General features: G+C 44.8%; 2 protein-coding genes across 3 annotated transcripts in view; both read right to left on the bottom strand.

Annotated features, from left to right (window-relative positions):
• The window catches only part of LOC306917546 (guanine nucleotide exchange factor DBS-like), a 111,249-nt gene that overhangs the window by 71,043 nt on the left and 16,007 nt on the right, over window positions 1-24,199 (bottom strand). The window lies entirely within an intron of this gene.
• LOC306917151 (hypoxia up-regulated protein 1-like) lies at window positions 35-2,533 on the bottom strand (the record flags this gene model as incomplete). The annotated part of the gene is made up of 1 exon (XM_079495284.1): window positions 35-2,533. The coding sequence occupies one exon, from the start codon at window positions 2,531-2,533 to the stop codon at window positions 35-37; it is 2,499 nt and encodes an 832-aa protein (XP_079351410.1).

Genomic DNA, 24,199 nt, shown 5'->3' with positions numbered 1-24,199 from the left:
TATAGATTTCTTTTTCTCAGTTTTGTTCCAGCAGTTATAATTCATCCTGCATATGATTTTCCGATGGTCCTGTACTCTCCGTTTCCTGCGTAGGCTCAGAGTGATTAGAGGACTCGGTATTCTCCGCAGCAGTCTCTTCGGTGGTTGGGATACCACCACCTGCCTGCACACCCTCCGTTTTATCCCCGTCTTTGGGCTCTCCTGCACGGGAGGTAGGACTGTCTCCTTGGCCGTGGTGTTGCTGGCCTTGCTGTTCCTGTTGCAGCCGGTGCTGTTCCTGTTGCAGCCGGAGCTGTTCTTGGTCCAGCCTGAGGAATATGGCCTTGCACAGGCTCTTCAGCTCGGACAGTTTCTCCCTCAACTCCTTGGTGCTGGCCGAGTAGCCATCCTCATCCATCCAGGCAGAGGCCTCGCTCAGCTTACCCGAGATCAGCTCATTCTCTTCCGGTTCGACCAGCTGCTGATATTCGTACAGCTTGTCGTGCGTCTCGAAGATGAAAGCCTCGAGACTGTTCAGGATCTTCTCCCTTTCCTGTTTCTGCAAGTCTCTGTGCATCAACTCCTGCAGCTTCCTCTTGGATGAAATGAGTTCATCGGCGGTCAAGTGAGGGATGTCCCCGATGACGAGTTCCACGGCGATGTCTTCAGATATTACCTTGGTCTTCTTTGGGGTTTTGACCTTTTTCTCAACATCCTTCTTCTCTTCGGTCTTGTTTCCAGACTCCAGCTTGTTTCCAGACTCCAGCGGCACCTCTTCCTCATCCTGTTGCTGAGTCACATTAGCAGCGGGTTCTGAGGATCCACCTCCAAACAAACGGGAAATTTTGTTTCCCAGATTTATAAATGTCGGTTGCATCTCATTCTCTTCAACAACTGTTTCAATGACAGACTCAACCCTGTCCAGCAGAAGCATGCCACTCTCATCCATGTTGAAGTGGGCCTTGATTACCTTGGATTCTGCATCCAAGTGCTCCTGAAAGCGGCTGCCCACCCCAGATAGCTTGACGGTGGTTAGGTTCGGAGAGCCAAACGCGGCCCGGTCCTCATTTCCCAAGAAGCCGAGGTCACCATAGTTGATGTTGAAGGCAAAGTCGTCGCTGTAGTGGTTGAAGGTGACGACCTTCCGTTGGGGATATGGTGCCATCCTCTGGAACAGGATGTGCCTGTTGTGCTTCAGACTTGTGGTGCCGTCCTCCTCCTCCGTCTCTCGAGTATACTCCACCTGAATGGGGAAAACGGCAGCCTCTTGGACCAGGAAGGGTTTGACCTTAAAGGACTTGGTGAGGACAGCGGCCTGGTACACGGCGCCCATGGCTGCTGCCTCGTCTGCATTGATGTTCTTAGAAAGCTCTTCTTTACCCACAGCTTTGAGCAGCACGTCCTGAACCTTGGGTACGCGAGTGGAGCCGCCGACTAAGATGACCTGATCGAGCTCATCCATGGTCATCTCTGCTGAGGCGAGGGCGTCCTGCACGGGCCGGGGCACCCTCTCAAAAAGGTCCGCACACAGGGTCTCGAATTCAGCCCTGCTCACCTTGGCTTTGAAGTCGACGTCGTCCATCAGACCTTCTACCTGGGCCACGTAGTCGGCGTTGGCACTGAGTACCATCTTGAGCCGCTGGGCCTCTTGGAGGAGCTTGGCCATGGCGCGGGCGTTCTCTCTAACGTCCTTTTTGCTCTTTCCCTGGCCGTTGAAGGCTTTGGCCAGGTGGTCCCGCAGACGCAGGTCCATCTCGAGGCCCCCCAGCGTGCGGTCGAACCCCACTCCCCTGATCCGCATCTGAGGCCGAGTGCCCGAGTCTTTGGTGTCGACGGTCTGGTAGGTGACGACGGTGGCCGTGGTGCTTCCCGCGCCCATGTCGTAGAACATGATGTTCTTGGCCGTGCTGTTGATGTCCTTCCTCCTGAGGACCCCGTAGTTCAAGGCCACGGCCGTGTTGTCGTTGATGAGCTGAAGGACCTTCAAGCCCACCGTCTCGGCCGCTTGCAGAACCGCCCTGCGCTCCGCCTGGTTGAAATAGGCCGGAACGGTGATCACCGCATCTCTGATCGCCGTCTCCGCATAGTCCTGAGCCAGCCCGCGAGAATAATTCAGGACCATGCCGAGGAGTTCCACAGGGGTGTATTGCAATTCTGCGTCTTTAAAGTAAACCGTGCCTCTGGTCTGGTCCTCCAGCAGCTGGTGCTCGGGGAACCGTTTCTGGTAGAGCGCCACCTGGAGGTTGTCGTGCTTCTTGCCAAGTAGGCTCTGAAGGTGCCTGTAGACAAACGTGGGGTTCTTCACCGACGCTGCCAATGCGCTGTCCCCGAAGAGACGCTCGTATTCTTTAAGACACACGGCCGTCGGAGTTTTCCTCCTCGACTCCTTGTTGAGAGCAATTTCCATTGGCACACCAGGTTTTACAATTGCTATTTTCATCCACTCACTGCCCAAGTCAACAGACATGACCGATACTAATGCTGTAAGCGATGGCAACGCAGCCAGAACGAGAAAGAGCACAACGCATACCACCCTGGCACCCATGACAACCATCTTCTTACCATGCACTGGATTGCTGTAGCAGCGCTTTTTCAAGACTTAAAAGACTTACAGTATGACATCATCAGCCTTCAGCTGATGATGTCATACAGTGTACAGGTGAACTCCTGTACACCATGAACACAGCTGGAAGGCTGATGATGCCTATAAAACGTTAGTGCAGCGCCATCAGGTCCATAATGAACCAACGTCATGTCCATATTTGGGCACAGCCTCCATTTTTGGGCGTACAGTACCCGTTAGTACTTGGTGGCCAGCCTGCCAGTCGACTACCTTTTTCCACTGACGAAAACTACATGGAAACTAAATGAAAACTAAGCTACGACAACTAAAACTAAGACTAAATATATTGACAATTCTGTCGACAAATAAAAACTAGACTACAATGTTAGGAAGGGACTAGTGGACAAGAGATCCAGTATAAGTCATTTTACACTTGGTTGCATGCTGAAAATAGCAAATCTACAAGCTCTTGTGAGCTTGTAGATCGGCTATTTCCAGCAAGCGTAAAATCAGCCATTACGACAGCATCAAGGCCCGACAAAATACATTTTAGTCGACTAAATCAACTGTAGATTTAGTCGACTAAAATCTCATGACATTTAGTCAACTAAAACTAGACTAACACTCTAAAACATTCCAGGTGACTAAAATGTGACTAACTGAAAACTATTCAAGAGACGACGACTAAAACTAAAATCAGAATTTGCTGCCAAAAACCACACTGGTTCACAGAAGGCCACCTCTCACCAACCTTAACTTGATCAGAACGCGGACACTTTCTGGCACAAATTGAGTTTGCCAAAAGTGTACGAAGTTACAGTCACTGCTACTGCATGGAAAGCACCCATGTTTCTCAGGGAGGAGAAACACACAACAATGTGTTCTTTTCCCGCTGGCGCCGTTGCATTTCGGTTTGGCCGCAGGGTTGTCTTCATTTCATAAGGTCAATATGAGACCACACTGACTGTTGTGAAAATCTCTGTCTCTCCAGGCTGTGTAACATTAATAAGCACCAGATATCTTAAACCATAGTTGTCTCAACAAAACCTTCATTGTTTCTTAGTGCTTTTGTTAAGGCAGGTATAGGAGAATGGAGATAATATCTGTTGTTAGTATTATTTCCAACACTCGCATAACTTCCAGATTGCCTGGAGCTGACTAAATTCAAATCTTTGACTTGGCAAAAAAGTATAACTGGGAAAGGATGACACCTTGGCATCCCTGTGTGTGTGTGTGTGTGTGTGCGTGTGTGTGTGTCTCTCTTTCGTAACCCCCTTATATGATCACCTTATACCCCATCTGATAGCTGAGCGATACCTGAGAGTAACTTGCAAAACCAATACAAATGCTTGGAAAAAAACAATAAAATAAAATAAAATAAAACTCCGTAACACACACAGTGTGCATACACACACTTTGCCAACAGCACATGCCCGAGGGAGGGAAGTGAGTGTTTACATTTAAACTCCAAAGTGCAGCGTTTAGTCCAACCGCTCACCACAGCGGGAAGAGCACCCGTATGCCATGGGTACTCATTTTAAAGCATCTTGTTCTCTGTGGACACCGTCCTTCCGAGATATGGACGTTCAAAGAGAGGGACAGGGTTTCCAGGATGTGGTCAAAAAACGACGCATGCTGTACATGCTGTTGAGGAGGAAGACAAATGTCACTGAACATCAGTACTGGCTGCCCTCATTAGAAACATATCGTCCCATCGATTCAACATGGAAGATGAGAAGAGGCTAAATTAGATTGATGGCCGCAAGTTATATGAAACTAAATTAGATTGATGCCCGCAAGTTTTATGAAACTAAATTAGATTGATGCCCGCAAGTTTTATGAAACTAAATTAGATTGATGCCCGCAAGTTTTATGAAACTAAATTAGATTGATGCCCGCAAGTTATACATCTGAATGGTTGCCAGGGGGGGGGGGGGGGGGGGTGGATAGTGCATAGATAGATAAGCAAGTCAGAAGAAATAAAAAAAATAAAAATAAATTGAAGAATGAGGTGTGCCGTAGATGAAACCATGACATGTCCAAAATATGAATGTGTAAAAAAAAATAGCAAACACAGTAAAAATAAAAAAGCTTAAGCGTCATTCATTTGAAATTCTGAGAGTGTACAAATGGACCCGTATGGGTCCATTTGTACACTCTCAGAATTTCAAATGGACCCATACGGGTCCATTTGGTTCCATTTGTGCACTCTCAAAGAGAGTAACACAGCAGATTTGACTGTGTACTGTATGTGCAGACAGAATCCAGAGTATATGTCTATACTCTATAGAGTTGTCCATGCTGTCCGCGGGGGATGAGTCGATTATTAGACCACACAGACAGAAGAACACAGCCTTGGACATTGAACCAGCTTTGGTTTGTAGCTACAACTTACTGTTCTCACTTTACCGGCCAGGCGACCATTGATACCAGAGTTTCCACAGCCTGGTGTACCTAGCAACCGATACTGGATATGCCCCTGGACCACACTCATTGCAAACAAGAGTACACGCACACACACAAGCAATACATTTTTCTCACAACCAGTGAATAACACACATACAACTGGTTATCAGATCACTGCTCATGATTCACACACACACACACACACACACACACACACACACACACACACACACACACACACACACACACACACACACACACACACACACACACACACACACACACACACACACACACACACACACACACACACACACACACACACACACACACACAGTACCTGTGATCAACTTCAGTTGCAGCCATAGCCTGGTGATATCGTGGCAAAGCTGGGACACTCGATTCAGGGCCATGGTCTCCCCACTACATGTGTATGTGCCCTCAAACACACACACACACACACACTCCTAAAACACACACACACAGTCAGATAAAGTCCCGTAGCACTTGAGGCAGTCCATTCCTCCACAGCTGAGGACTTCAGCCGCTCAATGAGCTGTCAACCTCTCTTGCTGCACAGAGAAGTCGCAAGCACACGCACACACACGCACACACACACACACCTCCCCCTTCACTCACTCGACTCAGACACACAAGCAGTTGGGATGGAGGGAGGCGGAGACTCAGATGGCTCCGCCCCAGCTGGTGTCGGATTTCTAAGCCCTGCTCACTTTTCACACAGGTGGGGACTCGGGAGGGAGGGAGAGAGAGCCAGACAGAGAGAGAGAGAGAAACAGAGAGAGGGGGTTGAGAGAGAGAGAGAAGCAGACAGACATGGAAAGAGAGAGTGACATTCATTCACTGAGCTTGTCCTCATCTTTCCACATACAGTGAGGGGCGTTCTTATCATCGTACATCATCATGACGTGAAATATGACGTGTGACAGACACTATGGCTATTTGCTCAGACACTATGACGTAAAATTCTCCATTCATTGTCAATGGGAATGTAATGTTTGTGTAGACACTAAGCCGATTTGCTCAGACACTATGAAGTAAAATTCTCCATGCATTGTCAATGGGAATTTAATGTTTGTGTAAGACAAAAATAAGCCAATTTGCTCAGACACTAGGACGTAAAATTCTCCATTCATTGTCAATGGGAATTGAATGTTTGTGTAAGACGAAAATCTACACTAATAGCTAAAACCTCAATTAAAAATCCCACCCGTGTGAAGTGAGGGGCGCTAATATATTAAAGTCTAACTCATGTTGCTATGATTAGGTGATGTAATCTAAAACAAACGGTGACAAAACAAACATTAAATTCTCTTTGTTGTTGATGGCATTTAATGTTTGTGTTTAGGGACAAGAGGACGTACATTTTCCCTTCATTGTCAATGGCCTTTTTTTAAAACAAACATTGAACTAAAAACAAACATTAAACCTGTATAAATATGTATGTGCCCATCATCATGACAACATTTGTCATCACATATAAAAGAACATTTAAGATCTGTCAAACGATCTTTTCCTTGGACGCATATGATAAACATTCATTTTCAGTTTGACGCATTTAGAGCTGAATCATTAGGTCCCTTGGCGTGTTTGCCGTTTATACAAACTCCAATGTTGCGCTAATAATTCATAATATTGACCACATCACATGAATGCAGTCTTACCATAATGATGAGCATCTAAGATAGCTCAAAATATAGTGCTGGTTGTCTGGGCTAGGACCCGCCGCAGTGGTGTCCGATTAGAACTTAACCGGGATGCCAAGACTTCTTACACAACGATATCTGGGCCAGATGGCTGAGGATATCTGGGTTGTAAGGCCAGATATCGGCTGAGGATATCTGGGTTGTAAGGCCAGATATCGGCTGAGGATATCTGGGTTGTAAGGCCAGATATCCTGTCTCGTGCCGAAGGAGAGTCTCTCTCAAAAGATAAAAACTAGACTAAAATGTTAGGAAGGGACTAGAGATCCAGTATAAGTCATTTTACACTGCATGCTGAAAATAGATGATCTACAAGCTCACAATGCGTTGCAGCGCGACACGTTGTGAGCTTGTAGATCGGCTATTTTCAGCAAGTGTAAAAACAGTCATTACGACGGCATCAAAGCCCGCCAAAACACATTTTAGTCGACAAAAATCAACTGTAGATTTAGTCGACTAAAATCTTATGATATTTAGTCGACTAAAACTAGACTAACACCAAAACATTCCAGGTGACTAAAATGTGACTGAAACTAAATTAAAACTATTGAAGAGACTGACTAAAACTAAAATCTAAATTTGCTGCCAAAAACAACACTGTTTGACTCCCTATATTGCGTGAAAGCCTTCGTTACAAGTATGGATTAAATTTAGCTGTGTCCATTACTCCATTTCCAATTCAAATGGTCTTGAATGGAACAATGCAAATCATCTCCACGGGAACGCGGCAGCGTGCTTGTGACTTACAAACGAAAATGAGATGCACCTCTAATTGGCACAAATCAAGGCTCTAGACTCCCTTTGGTTAATCACACCTCAGACTTTTGCAGTATACACAACTGTGTATGCCTAACTAATGTCGGAACTCGGACATGTACGACCAGGTTAGTGAATGGCACATGCATGCACGCACACACACACACACACACCCTCTCTCTCTCTCTCTGCCAACAACACTGCAACAACGTATAGTTTTCAAAACGTGTCAATAGAGAACAAGCTTCAACAGAGTGAACATTGTTTCGCTTCTGCCTTTCTTTTTTATTCATTCACTCTCACTTGCACACTCACATGCACACGCACACACACACACACAGACACACACACACACAGCAGGCGGACCCTGGGGCTCCACACACAGGGACAAAGAAGCGTGCAAATACACACTAGACTAGGAGGCTCAATTCACATTTCTAAAACTCACTATCACACTCTGTCAAGAACCAAATACCAAGAGCACCCCCTGGAGGCTGAAGCAATTAGTGCACCCAACGCACAAGGGTTACTTGGAATCCCTGTCTTTCTCCTCTGTATGGCAGCCCGAGACATCACATCCCTGTCTTTATCCATGGAAACGTATACAAATGTATTTTGTAACAGACTACACTACAGACTGGTCTAAAAATGAAGGAAAGCCACATTTCCATCTATAGGGCACAAACCTCAATGAACAAATACATTGCGATTAATGATGACGTTACAAAATGAGGCTTCATTCACAAAGTGTTGAAGAGAACATATAATGGACAAATTATCAGAGGTGAGTAAATAAACTTGATACTCAGCTGACATCAGGCCATATCACTTTCTCTTGGAACAAACCCACAAAACATCATACCTACAATCTTGTTCAAAACAATGCAAACTAGAAAAAGTGCCCTTCTGGGCACAGGTCTCCACCAGGAGAGGGGGTGTGTGTGTGTGTGTGTGTGTGTGTGTGTGTGTGTGTGTGTGTGTGTGTGTGTGTGTGTGTGTGTGTGTGTAAGATGGATGGACGGATACCTTTAGATAATGGTATCTCTTATGTTAAACATGCAAACCATGAGACTATAAATACTGCCTGCTTTGAAGTTAAGTGGGTTTATAATTGCATATTATTAGCAAGCAGCAACGTAGCAATTTCTTTGCGCCCTGTGGTTCTAACAAAATGAAACACGGTTGTCTTTTTAAGAACCAAAAGCATTAATTCTGCCTGGATGGAGAGGACAGTTTCACTTGAAATCAGTCCCAAGTGTGTGTGTGTGTGTGTGTGTGTGTGTGCGCGCGCGGCCGCGCGCGTGAGTGTGTGTGTGTGTGTGTGTGTGTGCGTGCGTGAGTGCACATCTAGATGCTGACTACAGGACAGGAAATGGCCAAGGGTTTATAATAGTCCATTTCCTCCCTGCATGGGTCACATGTGTCAGTAACCCCCGCCCTGTTCTGAGTCGAATTTGATTCCTTGCTCTTCCAAGTCGGCCACCCCCACCCCACCCCGCCCCCACAAGTGGGGTCCTTGCAGATGTGTGTGGCGAGTTTGAAGTCAGTCGTCCCATATGAGGCCTATCATATGCCCAATATCGGTCGGGTAGCAGCCAATTAGGCTAATCTGTAGTCAGCTAATGAATATTAATGACTAATAATTCACAACTGAAAACAGCCTGTGAGATAGAAGAGCCGAAAGAGGCATCCAGGAAAAACTGACCAAAAAAACTGACCAAACTGACCAAAAACAAAACCATATTTTTCATTGTTTTTATAGCGTGTTTAATGAATAGATACTCAGGAATTATCCAAAAGGCTGGTCAATCTATAAGCAAATGTTAGCTCAGATCCTCGACTTTCAAATATAAATGAAAGAAGGAAACAGTTTCAATGGCAATCTAGTTGTTGTGTTCGGTCACATGTGTGTTATATTGCAGTGATTCCCAAAGTGGGGTCTGGGGACCCCCAGGGGTCCTTGAGGGAGTTCCAGGGCGTCCCCAGCTAAATGATAGTTTGGAACCAAATGGACGATTATGAGTCTGTTACTCATAAGAGTTAAATTAAATTATCGGTAACATTCTAGCCCCAATTCTATTTACATCTTTTTATCAATGATTTTAACAGTGGAGTTATGAATAAGTTATAAACAGTCATGTACTCAGTTGCCCCCTCAGTTAATTTAGCCAAAAATCTGCAATCAGGGGTGCCCGCTGGCCTAGCGGTCCAGGCGCATGCCACAAAGGAAGAAAAGCCAAAAACAAATCTTTAAAAAATAAAAATCTGCAATCAGACTTTCATTTAATCAATCTCAAACTTTCTTTAAATCCTGGAAAAACAAAATACATGGTCTTCTCAAGAAAACGTAATGCCACTCAAAGTAGGAATAACATAACCATTACAGTAGATAATTGAAAGAGTATCAAGCTATAATTATCTAGGTCTAGGCATATGGATAGACGACAAACTATCCTATAAAACCCACATTCAGAACTCATCACAAAACTTAAAACCAAAGTTAGCATTTCTCTATATAAATAAAGCTTGCTTTGACTTCAACAGTAGAAAACTGCAGTTGATTCATAGCACAATTTGATCCGTTATTGATTATGGCGATGTTATTTACATGCATTCTGCCTCACTGGATGCAATCTACCACTCTGCCCTCCGGTTTATAAGCGGAGATGGGTTTCTCACTCATCACTGTATAGGCTTTACGAGAAGGTTGGTTGGCCATCATTGGCTATGAAACGAGAACAGCATTGCACTGTTTTTTATCTATAAAGCCTTACTCAAGAAATTGCCTAATTATCTTAGCAGCCTATTACACCCTAAAGTTGGCCATCATCACACCGTTCTCAAGACCACCTTGTTAGAAATTCCTGATATTAATTCTGAACTGGGTAAGACTGCATGCCTTTCAATACTATGCCCCCCACATGTGGAACTGTCTACAATCAGTTTCAAAACTGAAGAACTTGATTTCACTTGATCGATGTAAAAGTCTTGTAAGGAATAATCTGACGTATAGCTGTACTTGTCATTGTCATTGTCAACTGCACTTCTCTGAATAAATATAGGTGAAAGAAAAGATACTACTGATGTTTAACATGTTTCTTCACAAACAATTTCCCCCACAAGCATCTCAGAATTGAAATACAAGTAAATGTCACAACCAACACGACGGTCAGCAAAGTAGCGACCACGTCAATAGAGTGATAAGCAAACCAGGACAGTTTGTTGGAATGAGTCCTCAGATGAGGGGCTCCTTTATGTCTCATAACGTGCTCTATCCAGAATACCGCCCGGTCCAGTGCTTTCATTGGCTGGTCCCTGTGCAGCCTCGAGAGCCTCTGCATGCTTTCCCTGTACGTGGGGTCATGCAGAACCGATTTCAACGCATCCGCAAAAACCTCCCTGTCCAGCGTGCCGATGTCCACCATCGTCGCCGCTCCCTTTGCTCTCATTCTAGAGAGGTTGTCACGTTGATCAAAAACCAAGGGAAGTCCAACTATTGGAACTCCATGGTAAATGGCCTCTTGAACCCCGTTGGTTCCTCCATGTGCAACAAAGACTCTGGTTTTGGGGTGTGCCAACAGGTCCTTCTGTGGCAACCAGTTGACCAATAGGGTGTTGTTGCCCAAGGTGGCTGGCCTTTGCCCAGTGTGCCTCCAAATGACCTTCTGGGGCAGCTGGGCGAAAGCTGCAGCGATCTCTTCGGTTATGTCCACCGGTAGTTCTCCCAGTAAGGTGCCCAAGGACATCATGACAACTCCATGCTCGCCGGAGCTCTGCACAAATTCCTCCAGGTCCTTTGGGAGGGGGCTGGCGGACGACTTGCATTGAAATCCACCCATGTAGACCACGTTTGGCATAGTAGGACGGGGAAATTCAAAGGTAAAATCGTTCCTCATGAGATAGATGTCAGCATCCTGGAAAAATGCATCGTAATTTACGTCGGGGCCAAAATAATGTTCGACTACTGGTTTGTAATGAACTTCTGTGATTTGTGGCATTATTACGTAGATTCCAACAACGTACATAACAAAATTCTTGACCCTTTGTCCAAAACTCATCTTGTCGGTCAACTCTGTTTCAGAGAATGGAATATATGACAGAGGCGAGGGGGCAATGACAAAATGAGCTTCACCTTGAACTGTCCACCTGACATTGTAAACAAGGGGAACTTGGAGTCGGCGAGCAAGCATTGTCCCCACACCAACACCAGGGTCAGTCAAAACTAAGTCATAGTCGGCATCATGGAAAGACTGCATTAATTTCTCGTCTTCAAATATTTGAGCAGCCATTTCGGCCATGCTCTTGTGTAAGAGCGACACGCGTGTGAGACTCTCCCGTCTCATACGCATGAGAGACCAAAAGCTCTGAATGCCTTGCCTTCGCGCTTGTAGCTCTCGAATTATTAGCTCTCCAAAGAACTCCTCATCGAATCCTCCAGTGTGAGGAACAGTGACAGAGGTGTAGAAAGGGGACATTTCTTTGGTGTACCAACTATTGGATGCCCGAACCACGGTGATATCGTGGCCTTTTAAGTGCAACTCTTCAATGAGTACTTTCATGTTGACCCAGTGACTCCCGTCCAAAGGGACCACCAGGATTTTGCCCCCGGATACACAGGCCAGTGGGACCAACAGGACCAACAGCAGTGCAAAGATGGCATTTGATGGATGACGCATCTTCAAATTTATTCCTCCTACAGTCCTAAAAATATACAAACAATAATTAAGAAATGTTTGACATTGTTGATTTACATAATAGTTAATTGCAATAACATTATAAATGTGACAAATGTGCTCACAGGGAGATTCAGGTAGTTCAAAGTAGTTAAAATGTCAGAAGTGCTTCTGGATAAAATGGGATAAACCATGGACCCGGGCAAGTTTCTGAAGTATATACTTGAGAAAGACCTATGCTGGTCGAAACGTTGTATGTCCTGCCTGCTGTGTTCGTGAATAAAAGTAACCTGGAGCATTACAAAGTGAGTTGCGAGCCCTTGCTTTTGGACTAATAAAGTATTCAATCACAATCAATGACACATTTCTGTACCTTCAATATAAAGAAAATGTTCCTGTTAACACTCACCAAAATCCATATACAATCCGCCACCGGAATATAGGCTACATTTGTTCAAAGACTGTTGTCAAAAGAAAGGTATATACTGTACTGTACAAGCCCTTATCCTAAATGACGGAAAAACAAGCAGTTTCAAGTTCATGTAACATAATATCTGTGTGCTGGGTCCAAAGCTCAATGGGACGGCAATGAAACACAACACAATTGTAAGGTCTTTAACCTCTATCTCTCTCTCTCTCTCTCTCTCTGTACGTAAATGACAGTTATGACACAAGAACAACAAAAAACAGTCCGGCCAGAGGTTGAGGTGGGAGGACGACTAAAACTGGACTGTCCGGTGTGAAACCGGACGTCTGGCCACCCTACCCACAACTGACACCTTAAAATTGCATTATAAAAGGAGGAGCGCTAGCCCCTCCTATGCACAGCTGTGTGTGTGTATGAGCACGGAATGTGATGATTTGATTGGCTGATGTATGATGATGTATGATGACAAGACACTTCATGTCTGAAAAATAACAAAATGCCCTAAAAAAAGATAATTATAAAAAATATAGTTGCGAGTGAGTGAGTGAGTGAGTGAGTGACAGCGGTGCAAGTGTGTGTAAATGGTATGCAGAGTAGAATACCATCTGTTTATGGGATGTTGAGGAGACGTGCGTGCGTGCGTGCATGCGTGCGTGCGTGCGTTTCAGGGGATGTGAAGTAGACTAAAATGTGCCGGGACTTGTTTGTTTATTCTCCATTTTTGTCAGTGAAGAAGATCAAGCGCTATTGGCTCCTTCCGTTTCCAGGATCAAGCGCTATTATTGGTCAGCGTGGGCAGGCATAAACAGGAAGAGGGTCAATAAAGATGTGAGCGACGTACAGAAGCATGCACGAAGGGAAGAAAGAACAGCACAACATATTGAGACAGAAATGATGAGGACAGAACAAGAAACATGTAACGTAACGTGTCATGTTTCCTCATCTGCCTGTTGGACATGAGCACATGTACACATGCAAGGGAAGTACCACAACTAAGCAACATCACAATGGACAATGAGCTCTACTGTATTACATTTAAATCGTCAAATTATCGTTATACAAAATAAAAACGTAACCCCTCTTGGTTTTCACTCCCTTTATCTCCTCTCATTCAAGATGTTATGGTGAATACATCTTGTGTTGTGTACGAGTACATACATACAGTACGAGTAAAATGCTGTTGTTCTTGTTCCCCAAACATCTTAGCAGCATTAATAATAAACACATTAATGAAAACAAAGAAATTATGGAAGAATAGCAGCAATAGTAAGACAGGCTAAAAACGCTTAGGTTTTCCGAGCTCAATTGCACCCAAAAGAATCACACCCGTGTGAAGTAAGTGGTGCAACTCTGTTGGGGGGGGGGGGGGGGGGGGGGGGGGGAGTTCCACAGGAACACACCCAGGGTGCCCGATTTCGGCGAGCCGCCCCGCGTCCAAAACGGTTGAGAAATGACAGAGTTACCGTGTGGGGGTCCCTCTACTGTACTGTACTGTCACTGTACTATACTGGCACACCCGAAATCACCATATATACAGTTAACATGTGCGTGTGTTTGTGTGTGTGTTAGGTTGCGCACAGGTGGTGAAAAACAACCATGCTGTTTTCATGTTCAGCCACCCAGTCAGTCAGTCAGCCACCCACACACACACATAGTCACTTAAGGAAGTGGTTGCACCACTTAAAAACAGAACTTTTAACATTCAGTAGATTTTCTGTGGTCTGGGGTTTTCTGGCTCAAAAAAGTGCTCTGATTTGCCTGTGGACTGTGAGGTAAGAGTCCACAAATCCCATATATGACATAAGAACTTGCCAGCAGATGTCATTATTGAGGGCATTTTGCCTATTTTCATTGCGTCTCAAAAGGCTTCGAAACACAGAAAACATCAGACCACAGAAGATCCACTGCATGTTCAAAGTTCAGGTTGTGTGGGTGTAATTGAAAACCTAAAAGAAAAAATGAAAAAATGAAATGAAAATTAATGTCACCTTTAAAGTTATAAACATCTATTTTCATATTAAGTTTCGGACTGGGAACATTGCATTACCTCCGTCTGTCTCTCATATTATTTTGCCCTCTTGCTCTCATCTGGATTTCAGATGTTGTGCCAGACGGCCAATTATCAGACTCCTTCTGTCACGTACACCACAGCCTGGGTGGCACTGCAGGGAGGGGTGTGTGTGTGTGTGTGTGTCTCGTGTGTGCGTGCGTGCGTGCGTGCGTGCGTGTGTGTGTGTGTGTGTCTCGTGTGTGTGTGTGTGTGTGTGTAAAAGGGTAAGCGTTTTACAATATTCACTATACATGCACTCATGCGCACCAGTGTTGATTTTGACAGCAAATTTAGATTTTAGTTTAGTCTTTTGAATAGTTTTCATTTAGCTTTAGTCACATTTTTGTCACCTGGAATGTTTTAGTATTTTTAGTCGACTAAACATCATAAGATTTTAGTTGACTAAATCTACAGTTGATTTAGCTGAATAAAATGTGTTTTGGCGGGCCTTGATGCCGTCGTAATGGCTGATTTAACAGTTGCCGACAATAGCCGATCTACAAGCTCACAATGTGGGACGCGATGTGAGCTTGGCTATATTTTCAGCATGCAACCAAGTGTAAAATGATGTGCCTTTTACTTATACTGGATCTCTTGTCCACTAGTCCCTCCCCAACATGTTAGTCTAGTTTTTATTTGTTGACAAAATTGTGAATATATATAGAGAAACAAGAGGAACTAACCAGGTGCTCAATGGAGGTAGCAGGCTGTGATAATGATAAAAAAATATATTTAGTCTTAGTTTTAGTCATTATAGCTTAGTTTTCATTTAGTTTTAAACATCGATGTCAACGAACATTTTTCATCATAGTTTTAGTCGACAAAATAAACACTGATGCACAGCCACATTTACACACCGACAGCGGAGGAAACTCCAAGCTGCTCATCAGTTAGAGGGTTTTTCTCAACACTAAGGCGCGATTCATACTCCTATTTTAGAGGCGAATAAAAGTCGGTTCGGCTCTGTAGAGCCTACAATGTGACGTAATTTGAGGACCTTTCCATATGCCTTAGCGGTCCTTTAGGGCAGGGGATCTCAACCCGTGGGTCGCGACACCTCGGGGGATTATTTTGGGGGGGTCCCCAAATTATTTAAAAAAAAAAATAACCCGTGGGTCGCGAGACACAGTCAAAGCATTCCCGGGGGTCCCCAGCCAATACCGTTGAGAGAGAGAGAGAGAGAGAGAGAGAGAGAGAGAGAGAGAGAGAGAGAAGGAAGGAAGAAGGGCTGCCGATAGAAGGAGAGATGGTGTATGTGTATAGATTGTACAGGAACCCGGATAGAAGGAGTAAAGACCATGCAAGACGGAGCCAATCAGATAAGAGAGGATAGCTTGATGATGAGAAAAACGGTGCAAGATATCGAGCAACGTTAATGCATCCACCACAAGGCACACTTTAAATAACAAACAGTATAGCTAACAAAGAGTGAAACTCCAGTGCCAGAGAGAGAGAGAGAGAAAGATAGAGTGCAACAGACAGACAGACAGACAGACAGACAGACAGACTCGGACAGAAGAGATGGTTAGAGAGAAACGGAAAGAGGGAACACAAAAAAGGTCCCAAAAGAGGAAGTTGTGCCCTGCTGGGAGGAAGTGGCCACGAGTGAAGATGGGATAACATAACAGTAAAGGAGATAGCGGGGCCTCTCACAGGCCAACACTGTCTACAGCCGACAGCTGACGTCCACATGGTCAGTGGAGGCGGTCAGACCCGCTCCGACCCCGGACCGTGAAATCACATGATGTCCTAATGCTCTCAAATGCATCATGCACCAGTTTGTGGTAAATAGTGCAAGTCACTGTAAATTATGACTGACTCATACTTAAACAGCATGGGTTTTGATTAAGAGTGAGAAATGAAAGAGAAAAGATTTTCCGCAAATCAAGCATGAATGTCCAGGAATTTCCAAGAGCAATGAAATGCTTCCATCACGAAATTACCCAACACATGAGAAAGTATGAGAGCCACAAGTAATGAAAAAATGCATCTGTTTGGGACTTTATGACAACGACAGAAAATCATTATAATTAAGGAGCACAAGGCTTTCTTGTGTGTTTTCCAAGCTGTGAAAACACAAGCGCTTTACTTGGCTCCATTTTTAAGGTCTTCTATTTCTGATAGTAATCTTTAGAATATCCAACAGACAGATGGACAGTCCTGCGCAGTCCTTTAAATACACATACAGAAAATGACAGTGGCTTCCAGAATAGCTCTTACGAAAAAGCCAACTTCATAGAGGTTCTAAATACAGATTATGTCCGCAGGGAAAAGAGCTACATTTAGCTATTCACTGTCAGGATGACAGGATGTACACGCTCGCTTATACACACTTTATTATTTTATTAGGCTCACATTCTCTCTCTCTGACACACGCACATGCACATGCACAGGCGCGCGCACACACACACACACACACACACACACACACACACACACACACACACACACACACACACACACACACACACACACACACACACACACACACACACACACACACACACACACACACACACACACACACACACACACACACACACACACACACACACACACACACACACAATTGTGCCACCTTAGGTAAATAAGGATATGCTATATTACTTTGCCATTTGCTGCCACTGCATCCGTTTTCAGTTCCACATTGTCCACTGAACACCTGGGCAACAGGTGAAACAACAGTGAGAAAAAAAATCAGACCCGTCTGAAGTGAGTGGTGCTGTACTGTACTGTACTGTACTGTACTGTACTGTACTGTACTGTACTGTACTGTACTGTACTGTACTGTACTGTACTGTACTGTACTGTACTGTACAAGCCCTCCTCCCTGGCCTGTGTGTGTCTGTGTCTGTGTGTTAGGCTGTGCAACAGTGACACTTGGTGGTGAACAAACGCTATTTTCATGCTTAGACACAGGGACACAGCCACACACATAGCTGTGTCTATAGGAGTGGTTGCACCACTCAAAAAGCACACGTTGCAGTTGTTGGGACAATTTTATAGACACGCCAAAAGGGAGAAGGGAATGATGTGCTATGGTCAAGTTTTCTCACTGTTGATTTTTAATATGGAGGGTCAGGAAAATAATTTGACAGTTTTGGGAGAAAAACCTGCATAGATTATGATTAGATTATAAGCACTATTATAGTCAATCTTATTATGGGAGAACATATTAACATCGGTTTTGGATTATGGGTTAAAAAAACCAACAACAACATTCCAGCCTCAGATTTGGATTATGGGAGAAAAGAGTCTCAGTTTTGGGTATTATATTAGAGAAATAAAATAACAGTTTTACAGAAATAATGTTTTAACTAGACAAAAAAAAAGACCAAAGATTTGGTTATTCCTTTACTTAAGACGCACACACGCGCGCGCACACACACACACACGCCGAAAACCAAGTGTAAAATTACTTCTACTGGATCTCTTGTCCACTAGTCCTTTTCATTTTTGTCTAGTTTTTATTTGTTGACAAAATTGTCAATATTTTCAGTCTTAGTCGTCATAGCTTAGTTTTAATTTACTTTCCATTTACTTTCCGTCAGTGAAAAAAGGTAGTTGACGAACACACACACACACACACACACACACACACACACACACACACCACTCACTGTGCAGCTGTTGACAGCATTGTGTGTAGCCATAGTAACTGGCCATCTCTTCTGGCGAGATGCTAATGAATCCCTCTCCTCCACACTGCTTCATCACAGTCCTCTCCTCCGCTTCATCCCTCACTCCACTCCTCTCCTCCGCTGCTCTCGTCTTCATCTCCACAGGTATGAATAGAAGATTCCCTCCCATCACTGTCTCTGCCTTTCTTTCTCTCACCCCCCCATTCCTACCCTCCTCTCACTCTCTCCCCATATCTCCCTCTAGTCTAACACCTGTCACAGTTTGTGGATTGATTGCGCACCACTCCTTGTTCCTGGTCGCTCGCTCGCTCGCTCCCTCAGACACACACAGAGAGAGAGAGAGAGAGAGACAGAGAGAGAGAGAGAGTGAGAGTAAAGTGTGTGTGCAAGTGTGTACGCAAGTGTGTACACACATTTTATCAGCTAGTATGCTGTCCACATTGTTCATGTTGTATTTACACACACAGTGTGTTATAGACAGTATCCAAAACGTATACCCAATGCCAAGACATAACGCTCTCTGACACACACACACACACACACGTACGCACGCTATTGCATGCGTGTGGGGGGAAAAAAACAACCCGCCCCAACACACCCCCGCCAAAAAGGTCGGCATTTCTCTACTCAACCCGCGGCTTGACCCAAGAGTTACAGTTCAACTTGTGTATATTATTTGACCCGCCCCAACCCACCCCGACCAAAGAGTTAACATTTCTTGACCCGACCCGGTAACCGGTCGACCCGCGCATCTCTCACACACACACACACACACACACACACACACACACACACACACACACACACACACACACACACACACACACACACACACACACACACACACACACACACACACACACACACACACACACACACACACACACACACACACACACACACACACACCTTGTCTGTTGACCTGGTTCGCCTTACGGTATCGTCTCATTTTCGCCGCTCCACACAAACAACACGGACGTGCAGACATGGCAAGCTGAGTATTTACACCTGCTGGTCTAATCTAATCATTCTGCGAGACAGTTTCTCTGCCCGTCTATCTACCATGATGATGACCGTCTGTTTCTAACCTCTCCCGTCTGTCCCCCCAACCATTCAGTTAAGCAAATTAGACTCTTGTTGGTGAGTCGGTCTGCAAACGATGCTCCAACATTCTTGGTTTGCGCAGCAACAATAAGGCTAGACTAGAGAAGACTAGTTCCCATGACAGCCAAAAAAGTGTGCCGTCAGAACCTCAAAATATCTAGAATAAATTAAACACCCATATTCTTCTAGGCAACGGCTTCACGACTGAAAACGATGGCAGACTATAATATATGATCTGAAGGAGTAGGTCTCTCAGAAGGCTGGGCACAGGTGCAGGTTATCCATTAGCTATTGTCAGTACAGGTGTATGGAGAAATCAATGACCCAAGGTCAAGTTGGTCAACTATCAATGATTAAAAGAACAAAACAAAAAAGCAGTCGACGAAACACACACACACACACGCACACACACACACACACACACACACACACACACACACACACACACACACACACACACACACACACACACACACACACACACACACACACACACACACACACACACACACACACACACACACACACACACACACACACACACACACACACACAAATAGACTACTTTGTCATAATTTTACTTCAAGATGTTCTGTTTCTTTAGAACAGTCAACACACATTTGTATATTTATCGTTATTCAAATGAACATTTGGCCCTTGTGTGACATGACGTTGCTTCACGCTGAGGCAGCTGCTCTGCTGCAGACAGACTGCAGCTTGGGACGTCTGCTCTGCTGCAGACAGACTGCAGCTGGGGACGTCTGCTCTGCTGCAGACAGACTGCAGCTGGGGACATCTGCTCTGCTGCAGACAGACTGCAGCTGGGGACGTCTGCTCTGCTGCAGACAGACTGCAGCTGGGGACGTCTGCTCTGCTGCAGACAGACTGCAGCTGGGGACGTCTGCTCTGCTGCAGACAGACTGCAGCTGGGGACGTCTGCACAGAAACTCACTGCTCAGCTGCAGACAGACTGCAGCTGCATGGGGACGTCTGCACAGAAACTCAATCAGTGGCTGTTACCCCAAGGTGTAGGAAAAAGGCTCCCAACATCATGAGGGACGCCACCCACCCTGCACATGGACCGTTTGCAGGAGTGTGCATAGCAAGGACCCCCAAATTGACATTAATTAGCCCCGCGGAACCCCATTTTAAAAGATATGCCAGGGACCCCCGTTTAATTTCAAGGACCCCCTGTTACGGACTGTTCTGAAGTCTAGGGGCAACCTGCCCGCAGTTTGACATGCATTAGTCTACGGACCCCCATTTAATGGCATTTCTATCTCTAGGACCCATGTGGTATTCTAGGTATGCCTGAAGAAGGCCGAAAGGCCGAAACGTTGCTACGACTCTTAACAAAATAAACTTCTTGAACCAGCAAGTGGCGGTGTGCGGGTCTCTCCTCCTTCCTTAAAACGTTATCTCTAGGACCCTACATTTATATTGTAAAATCAATGTTAATTTAACTCTGAGAGTGTACAAATGGAACCAAATGGACCCTAATGGGTCCATTTGGTTCCATTTGTACACTCTCAGAGACATGGCCAAAGCATTTCCGGGGGTCCCCACAGCCAAAAACATTGAGAACCCCTGGACTACAGAAGAGGGAAAGAGGAGGGCATCAGAATTTGACCCCTGCAAGACATTGGTCAACACAGTATAATAGACCTTATGCCTTATGGCTTCATGACAAGCAACGATCATGCCAATATTTGATTATGGAGATATTTTGTATATGCATGCTACCGACAGCATTTTAAAACCCCTGGATGCAATCTCTCACAGTGCACTTTGCTTTATCACAGGAGCAAGTTACAGAACCCATCACTGCACGCTATACAAATCAGTAGAATGGTCTTCACTGGCTCTTAGAAGGAAACAACATGCTTTGCTACCCTGTTCACTTACTCACTACTTGGCAAACTACCCCTGTATTTGACAAAGCTGCTAGAACCCAATACCTCAAGGCGTATGCAGCTGCTTTTTGTAATATGTGGTTTTAAGACTCTGATTCTGTTTTCTGGTGTATGTGTGTTTATTTGTATTATATCTTTTTGTACCGTGTGTTTGTCATGTATGTAAAATCATTGCTGTAAACAGGGCGCCATTGAAAAAGAGACCTTGGTCTAAATTGGATTCCCCTGAAATGAGGGTTTCAACAATCATGACTAACTCAAATATAATGTGTGTGTGTGTGTGTGTGTGGGGGGGGGGGGGTGTAACATAGTGTTTGTTGGGGGGGTGGTAACAATAAATAACATTGGGGTGGGTGGCGGTAACAATGTGTCTGTAGGAAATCCTGTCGTGTCGCACTCCTTTAACAGATGTTATGAACTTATGATGTAATACCAGATGAACGCTGTTACATTCTCATCAAAATAGCTCGTCTACAACACATTGCATCATCATTACAGGTGACAACAACTGGTTTGGTCATGCCTATAAACGACATGCCCAAAATAGTGGCACAGGGCTTACAGTGGATGTGGAACTATGACCGTTTAAACAATTTAAACAATAGGCACACGCGCACACACATTTCCGTAAACAAAACGAATTAACAAAATGTCATGGCAAAGTTGTCCTTCCATCACAGCACACACACGCACGCACGCACACACACAGCTAACCTGTCGGCAGGTCCCACACATGGCTCCTGTGTTCTTGTCCCCGGGTCAACAACAGACTGATGGAGACGGACAGACTGTGGAACAGCTCAGTCAGAGCATCCTGACTTTCTCCAATTAACTCCAGAAGTGACATCTTCCTACGTCTCAACATACAGCCTATACGTCTTTAAGCTCTTCCATCGCCAGTCAAAACTAAAAGTGTCTTAAACGAGATACTTTTGCATTACATGTGTGCACGTCGTACGGTATACACACACGGTGTGTGTTGCGTGAGTGTGTGCAGTGCACGTGTCAGCAAGACTAATCTAATGTGGCGCACTCCAGCCAAGATGGTCTGTGACTGTGCCTAATTGTCCTCCTCACATAGCCTGTCCCTGTGTGCGTGTGTGTGTGTGTGTGTGTGTGTGTGTGTGTGTGTGTGTGTGTGTGTGTGAGAGAGAGAGATATCATTTATCTGGCTCCACGTCCGCTGTGTGAGAGAGGAAGTAATGGGCGTGGTTACAATATAAATCCCCTTCAGCTAATTATATGATCACACTATGTGTGTGTGTGTGTGTGTGTGTGTGTGTGTAGCCAGCAAAAGTGTTTTGTTATCCCCTGAGGGCCTAAGCTCTCCACCCAATTAATACCTACAATCCTGCAGCGCGCGCTCACACACACACATACACGCGTGCGGCTTGTATTGAAAACGTAATAATGAGCGACATATAAATGAAGCATGGAGGGTTTGCCAATTCTAGCGATAGGTTGTATTTATGAATGGACACTAGTAGGCAGAGATTTCAGATGTGTTTGTGCCTCCCGGAAGTTGTCTCGTTCCAAACTACAGTTGTAATTTTCACTGGCTTCACTGCTGGCAGAATTAACTTGAAGCTGGGCTGAATGGATGCGTAAACAATGTGGAACGTCTGTCTGACCAACGTCTGACTAATCACAGTTAGTCACAAGATCTCGGACGCATCAAACGCCGAACATTAGTTCTGATATACCGCCCACAGCCCCACACAAACCTCCTTTTTTAACCTATTTAGACCTGAGGACGATTCTACAAATGTCTTCTAAATCCTGACAGTTTTCTGAAAAATCCATGTTTGTTCTCAAACATTTTCATGTCAAGGACCCTCAAAAATTTGTCATTGGCCGCCGACCCCCATCTGAAAATTTGTTGTTCCAGGGACTCCCCAGAAGCAAAGATTTTAGTGAAAAAAACGTTCGCTCTGAAAGAATATATTCAAACATTTGGGCCACATTTTCACGATTTTTCAAAAATAGCAGACCTACAAGCTCATAGCGCGGCACTCGCTAACTTGTAGATCTGCTATTTTTCAATAGCTAAATTATAACAATGTTTAAAACACCAAAAAGGGTTCCCGCCCAAAATGGGATAATCACAGTCACAGTGTATAGTTCTGTACAGGCCCAGCAGTCTGTTCTGTTGGTAGTATGCATCAGGCTTTAGCCGTTCTTAAAAAAAAAGCACAGAAAACCACAGCTTCTGTCTTTTATTTGGATTTGAGAGGCAGACAGTGTTGTTGGCAAAAGTAGGGTCAACTAGAAGAAGTTCCCCTCGGGGCACAGGTCTCCACCAGGAGAATAGCGTTTGTGATGTTTGGACAAAATATGTATGGACGGATATCACACGCTGTGTTAATGTTTTGAGACCTTTTGTTGAAAAGGGACCAATCCTGCAAAGTTTGGAAGGCAATCTTAGCCAATCGGGATGGAATATGGGAAAGCGGACAGATGCGTGTTGATGTCATTACTATGGAGATAGTGTATACCGATTTGCGTGATGTATGGATAAAATCTGTACGAGTAATAGAAATAAATGTGTTTTGCTCAAATCAGCCTCATGGTGGCGCTATAACAAGCCATTGTGGAAAAGTTGGGGCAGAGGTTCGTCGTTGGCATCCAGGGAGTGTGTGTGCACAGTTTGGCATCGACCGGGCCAACGGTGCCAGGGATTACCTGTACACAGACGGACGGACACACGCACGCACACACACACGGACGGTCGTGCGAGACGAGTACAAAACATACTCTCTCTTCGGCCTGGTGGAGACAAAGTTATTTTTTTCTTCTTCTTCATTTATGTTAGTGCTTTTCCTGGGCTCAGTATGCTTAAAAATCTCCCTCTCTCTACAGAATATCACATTACCGTGCAGGACTCCCAGTATTTATTGTCATCGTCACACACCCACTCAAGCATTCCCTATTTTAACTTCAAAAGGCAATGAAAGCAGTCATGCACT

Source organism: Electrona antarctica (genome assembly GCF_951216825.1).
Source record: "Electrona antarctica genome assembly, chromosome: 24".
In the NCBI taxonomy this organism is placed as follows: domain Eukaryota; kingdom Metazoa; phylum Chordata; class Actinopteri; order Myctophiformes; family Myctophidae; genus Electrona; species Electrona antarctica.
Note: the sequence above shows the minus strand (reverse complement) of the source record. Positions and strands in the feature narration are given on the sequence as shown.